The 7,500-nt window shown below is 36.7% G+C and overlaps 1 protein-coding gene across 1 annotated transcript in view; it reads left to right on the top strand.

Moving 5' to 3' along the window:
* The window catches only part of LOC144975412 (solute carrier family 22 member 7-like), a gene marked incomplete in the record, with an annotated part of 30,019 nt that extends 25,312 nt beyond the window's left edge, over positions 1–4,707 (top strand). Inside the window, 2 exon segments of the mRNA XM_078919452.1 lie at positions 1,075–1,147; positions 2,431–4,707. Coding sequence (XP_078775578.1) covers positions 1,075–1,147; positions 2,431–2,748 — 391 coding nt within the window.
* Positions 4,708–7,500: the final 2,793 nt, after the last annotated feature.

The following is a 7,500-nucleotide window of genomic DNA, read 5'->3' on the forward strand; positions in this document are numbered from 1 at the left end:
AATAATAAAATATTACACGATGGGGGTATTGTCTCCAGCCGTCGCGATCGTTATGTTATAGATAGAATGCGCTTGGCCAAGGAGTTCACAACATTGCCATCCGGAAGTATAACGGACCAACACACAAACTCTGTGTAACCATGAACTTTTATAGTCTGGTTAATACCGTTTAGTGAGAACAACTCACAAACGCGGATGGCAAAAACAATCACAGAGGCTTGAGTGACGTCATCTGCATACTATCTATAGATAGTCCACAGTTGACGTCAATGGGGTCTTTGTTATTGTTTTTTTGCCATCCGCGTTTATGAGTAATGCTCACTGAACTGTATCAACTAGACTATAAACGTTCATGGATACACACAGTTTTGTGTTTTGTACGTTATACTTCCGGATGGCAATGTTATGAGCTTCTTAGCCAAGCGCATACTATCTATAGCCTGACACTGAAAGTCAAAAGGACTGGTCTTTTGACGTCATTATTTGGTTATTGCACCGTCTAGTGAGTTGTCGTTAGAGGTGCTCATGGAAACAAGTGATCCGATTGGTTGAACTATTGAATACAACGCACGATTTGTTTTCTTTTGTGGCCAAAAACTGGTCTTTTGACGTCATTTTTAGTCAGTGTCAGGCTATAAGTTAAAGATGGTTACGGTCCAACTCGGCAAATTAAAAGAACTCTCTCTCTGACTTCTCGTGCGTCGCTTATAGATAGTATGCGTTTGGCTAAGAATCTCACAACATTGCCATCCGGAAGTATAACGGACCAACACACAAAACTATGTTTAACCATGAACTATTATAGTCTGGTTCATACAGTTTAGTGAGAAGTGCTCATACAGTGGATGGCAAAAAACAATAACAAAGACCCGAGTGACGTCATCTTCGAAATATCTGTAAGTTAAAGATGGCTACCGTCCAACTCCGCAAACTAAAAGAACTCTCTCTCTCTCTCTCTATCTGACTTCTCGTTCGTCGCATATACATTCGGTTAACTCAGACTCGTTCGGGTTATGTCCTAGGATTAAAAACATATTTATTATAATTATTACATGATTATTTTTGATATTTCAGGAGCCTTAGTTTTGGCCTGGTCAATACGACAGCTCGAGTAGGTGGAATTCTGGCTCCCTTCATAATAGACTTGGTGAGTTCTTCTTCTTCTTCTTCTGCTTCTTCGTCTAGTGGAAACCTCAAATATTGTCAAGGATCACTCCACAGTTTGTAGGGTTTTACATTGTAAACTTGTTAAAACTCTGCACATAATACTTAATATAAAATACATTAGATTAAAAAGTCACGTTTTGAACTCTAGCAATCGCGTGAAGGCATGTTGGCAACCGTTTTCAGCTTGTAACTCTAAAATAACATATTCAAGAAAACATTGTTATAATAGTCATTCAGAGCCAATGGACCCATAGAGCCGGAGTTTATCCCGGTTTCCAAAGCGTGAAACGGAAAATAACAATTGTTTGCTACTCTTTGGATAGGACGCTAGTCTATCGCAAAATAATTTCCCCCAGATCTAACAGTACCAGTTACCCAATACAATAACTGCTGGGTGGATAAGGGGGTCAGGAAAAAAATCTCCACTACACCCGGGATCGACCTAATGTCCCTTTGCTTACAATCAGGACCCCAAAAACCTTGTTATGTTATACCACCATTATATGTGTCCCTTGCTTGCCGATAATAATAATAATAATAATAATAATAATAATAATAATAATAATAATAATAATAATAATAATAATAATAATGATAATAATAATAATAATAATAATAATAATAATAATATAATAATAATAATAATAATATAATAATAATAATAATAATAATAATAATAATAATAATAATAATAATAAATAATAATAATAATAAATAATAATAATAATAATAATAAAATAATAATAATAATAATAATAATAATAATAAATAATAATAATAATAATAATAATAATGATAATTTAATATTATTTATTATTATTGTTATTATTATTATTATTATTATTATTATTATTATTATTATTATTATTATTATTATTATTATTATTATTATTATTATTATTATTATTATTATTACTACTACTACTAATTTTTAAAATATATGATTATTATTATTATTATTATTATTATTATTGTTATTATTATTATTAAAGAAGAAGAAGAAGATGAAGAAGAAGAAGGAGGAGGAGGAGGAGGAGGAGGAGGAGGAGGATGAGGATGAGGAGGAGGAGGAGGATGAGGAGGAGGAGGAGGAGGAGGATGAGGAGTAGGTGATGGTGCTACTGGAGAAGGAGGAGGAGGAAGTCGAGCAGGAGGAGGAAAAAGGAGAAGAATAAGAAGAAGAAGGAAAAGAGGTTACTGACATCGGGGCTTGGTTTGTTTTTTAATTTAAATTTCCCTGGTATCCACCATTGTTGTTCTCAGGACGACCAACCTGTGATCGCCTATGCCATCATTGCCTTTATCCTAGTGGGAGACATCGTCTTGTCATTCCTCGTCTCCGATACAAAGGGCAGAATGTTGTCCGACAGCATCAAGAGTAAAACGCTGCTGATTCAACAGAATGGGAAGGACAATGAAGAAGAAGATGAAAAAGACGAAAAAGAAAACGACGACGACGAGGACAACGACGACGGTGTTGATGATGATGATGATGTGGATGACTTAGAGATACCGGAAGTGGCTAAAGTTAATAATTCTGCAAGTTGTTTTGTGTATCTTCGAACGGAGTCAGTCATATAAACGTTTGATTGTGTTATGTTATTATAATATATTACATGTTATGAGTTTATTATCATTGTTGTTTCATTATCAGAGTCATTATTATGGACTTCACGCAGAAAATAAAGTTGACATTCCGAATCATAGGATTCGCAATTGGATTCAGTAGTCTGATGTCACGCCGCCTGGCAACGGCGGCCATCTTGGTTCTAAACAAAGAAAATCATTACTTTGTATTCTTCATGCTGGCTAGAACTTTTCATTCCCTTTTCATATGCCTTGTGATCAGAATGTGTAAAAGTCAAAACATGATCAAATTTATGTGTTTTTTTACTCGGGAAACGCTTTTATGCTCGCCGGAGAAATATTTCATACGGGCGTCCGCCTTTGTTCCGATAGTTTAGAGCCAGTGTTACTAAGTTACCATGCGTCATTAGGAAGGAAGTGACGTTACGACTGTTGAAGACTATTTAATTTATCAATAGGGTTCAACAGTCGTGACGTCACTTCCCTCGTAATGTCGCATAGTAACTTAGTAACTGGTTCTATACTATCGGAACAAAGGCGGACCCCCTCATGAAATATTTCTCCGACGAGCAAAAAAAAACATATCCAGAGAAGAAAAACATTATAAATCTGATCATGTTTTGACTTTTATACATTCTGGTCACATGACGTGTGAAAAAGTTCTAGCCAGCATGAAAAATATAAAGTACCGAATTTGTTTGTTTAGAACCAAGATGCTGGTTGCTGGGCGGACGTGACATCAGACTATTGAATCCTATTCTGAAAATTAAAATATATGAAAATAGCTCAAATATTGAGATCTGAAATTTAGATATGGTGTGATGTAAAGTCAAGAACACGGGTGTAAGATAAAGAATGAACACGTGTGTATGAAAGAATATAGATATTGACATTTATCCCAACTATCGAGAGCCTCTGTGGTCTAATGGTAGCACTTCCTTCTGACCGGTAATCAAAAGGTCTGAGGTTCGATCCCCACTCGAGGTCGACTGATTTTTTGGGATTTTTTTTTATTTCTTGTATTTTTCTTGTTTCTTTTGTCTGGCACCTTTCATACACACTTGTTCAGATTTTGATGTATGGTTAGGAATGTACGGTATGGAGAAGTGCCAGAAAAAAAATAGAATAAATATGTCACCCTTCGCCTCAAAATGGTATTAAGTCGGGTTGGTTAAGATGTTGAAAATTGAATTTATAGGCAGAAATATCAGACTTGTGTTGAGTATGTATGCTGTATTGAGGAGAATGGATACCATATTTTAGGATGCTAATGCCAACAATTTATATTTTAGACCAGTTTAACATTAAATTCGGCTTTTAAGCATGTGGTTCGTTCCGACATAACACCGTTTTGAGAAGGCGGGTCACATACATCGTGGTGGGAGAGCGAAGCGTATGATCCTACTGACACGGCACCCTCCGATTGGCTGAGAGAGAGAGATAGATAGATAGAGAGATAGATAGATAGATAGATAGAGAGAGAGAGAGATAGATAGATAGATAGATAGATAGATAGATAGATAGATAGAGAGATAGATAGATAAATAGAGAGAGATAGATAGATAGATAGATAGATAGAGAGAGAGAGATAGATAGATAGAGAGAGAGATAGATAGATAAATAGAGAGAGAGAGAGAGAGAGAGAGAGAGAGAGAGAGAGAGAGAGAGAGAGATCAGCGAGCAGTCGCACGAGCCATTGAACCAACCAGTCACATATTTATGGTTATACTGTTACACCCAACCCTATTACTGGATTGAAAAGGTGGGTTGCAAATTGAATGTGTATAAAATTAATTATTGTAATATTATTAATTATGGGACACAAGAATCACTTCATTTTTTATGATTGTTGCAAATTAATGGAAGAATGTGAATGTGTATAAAATTAATTATTGTAATATTATTAATTATGGGACATAAAAGTCACTTCATATTTTATATGATTGTCAAACATTTTGTGTTTTTTTGTTGTTGTTTTTTGTTATACTTTTCTGATTATGGTTACCTTGGGGATTTAGTAAGTTTCATGTTAAGTGTAATCAGTGAGATATTATCATCATCATCATCATCATCATCATCATCATCACCATCATCATCATCATCATCATCATCATCCACATCATCATCATCATCGTGATCATAGGGCAGTTTATGGTTTGGGATGGAAACAACTCTTGATACAAACAACTCTGTGGAACTCTACTACTTACGTATTTACTTTGGCCGCCCCTTGGGGCGCCCAACATGAGCCACAAGTCTTCGCCATTCTGTCCTGTCCTCCATGAGTGTACGCGGCTCCCGGGTGTTGTCCATTCCTGTGTCATCTAGCAGACAGTCAATATATGTTTTATTCTGCCTGCCTCTGTTTCTGGTTCTTTCAAGTGGTTCCCATAACACAAGACTACTTGTAATCTCCTCCTTGTGTCTCCAGCAGTGCCCCGCAAGTCTCAGTCTTCTCTGTTGTATCTTCGAAGTCACTATAATGAAATTGGAAAATATAAGAGATAGGTATAGATACTTGACATAGAGGATATAAAACAAAGAATAGCAATAGCAAAAAATGTGTTTCATAAAATACGTCCACTTGTGTCAAACAACCTAAAGTTGAAGACCAGAATGAAAGTAGTAGAAACATGTTCTAAGTACCCTTTTATACGGTTGTGAAACGTGGACGCTTGACAAAGAATGTACGAGGAGGTCAGAGGCATTTGAGATGTGGATGTAAAGAAGAATGTTGAGGGTATCATGGACAGACAGGTGTACGAACGAGGAAGTGTTGGAGAGGGTGAGAAAGGGAAGAATGTTGATCGATACCATCAGAAAGAGACATTACGGTTTCTGGGACATGTGTGGAGAAGAGACGGAATAGAAAAGTTGGTAACATCTGGGTTGATCGAAGGAAAGAGAGCTAAAGGAAGACAAAGAATGACTTATTTAAATAACCTAAGAATAGCCAAATGTGATTTAAAAAGCAACTCATATTTAGTTGAGTCCTTGGAAAATGCTCTTTACTTACATTCTCTCACCGTACTAAGGTGTAAATTGAGTACCTGGTCGTTAACAGTTTTGTCTCTGTCCGAAAAAATTGTAATATACATATACATATATATATAACCTAACAGGTGTTATGTCCCGTCCCACATGTTAAGTGTTGCTGTTGTCTAGGGACCCCTTGTAAAGCGCTTTGAGCACTTAATTGGATATTGTGTGATATAAAAGCTCAATCTTTTATGTAGAAGTTCTTGTGAGGAAGAGATGGACGTTATCTGGATTGTCCTGGGGAGAGATGAAGAAGAAGACAAAGAATAGATAGTATGCGCTTGGCTGAGAAGCTCATAACATTGCCATCCGGAAGTATAACGGACCAAAAACACAAAACTGTGTGTATCCATGAACGTTTATAGTCGGGTTAATACAGTTCAGTGAGCATTAGTCATAAACGCGGATGGCAAAAAACAATAACAAAAACCTGAGTGATGTCATCTTCGTTCTATCTATAGTTGGTGAGGAGAGGGTTAAAAACACCTTTTCAGAATCCAGCGCTTGTAAAAGCAAAAGGGGTGTATTTTAATTATAATATGTTAAAATTGATTACAGCTCAAGGTAAATGAGAAAAGGACGCAATGGGAGAGAATGGGGTGGGGGTGGTGAAAGAGCGGGCGGGATCGTCGCCATGTTAACTTACAGATGGTATGCGCTTGGCTAAGAAGCTCACAACATTGCCATCCGGAAGTATAACGGACCAACACACAAAACTTTGTGTAACCATGAACTTTTATAGTCTTGTTAATACAGTTAAGTGATAATTAGTCACAAACGTAGATGGCGAAAAACAATACCAAAGACAAGAGTAACGTCAACTTCATTCTATCTATATCCTGACACTGACCAAAAAAAATTACGTAAAAAAAACAAGTCTTTGGCCACAAAAGAAAACAAATCGTGAGTTGTATTCAACAGTTCAACCAATGAAATCACTTGTTCCCTGCCTTGAGCTCTACTAACGACAACTCACTAGACGCCACACAAACCTAAAAAAATGACGTCAAACTGCCAGTCCTATAGATAGTTCGAAGATGACGTCACTCATGTCTTTGTTATTGTTTTTTGCCATCCGCGTTTATGAGTAATGCTCACTGAACTGTATTAACCTGACTATGAACGCTCATGGATACAGTTTTTTGTGTTGATCCGTTATACTTCCGGATGGCAATGTTATGAGCTTCTTAGCCAAGCGCATACTATCTATAGATAGTATGCAGATGACGTCACTCAGGCCTTTGTTATTGTTTTTGCCATCCGCGTTTGTGAGTTGTTCTCACTAAACTGTATTAACCAGACTATAAAAGTTCATGGTTACACAGAGTGTGTGTGTTGGTCCGTTCTACTTCCGGATGGCAATGTTGTGAACTCCTTGGCCAAGCGCATACTATCTATCGGGTTCTAGTATCAGGCTATATTATGTTAACGATGGCTACACTAGAACCCTTTGTTCTAAACAAAGAAAAACGGGTACTTTTTATTCTCCATGCTGGCTAGAACTTTTCATATGTCTTGTGATCAGAATGTTTATAAGTCAAAACATGATCAGATTTATAATGTGATTTTTTCCCTCTGGGTACGCTTTTGTGCTCGTCGGAGAAATATTTCATAAGGGTGTCCGCTAATGTTCCGATAGTTTAGAGCCAGTTACTAAGTTACCATGCGTCATCACGAGGGAAGTGACGTCACGACTGTTGAAGAGTA

The sequence above is a fragment of the Berghia stephanieae genome, chromosome 6 (genome assembly GCF_034508935.2).
Source record: "Berghia stephanieae isolate SIO BIC M18660-M18661 chromosome 6, UCSD_Bste_1.3, whole genome shotgun sequence".
NCBI lineage: Eukaryota > Metazoa > Mollusca > Gastropoda > Nudibranchia > Aeolidiidae > Berghia > Berghia stephanieae.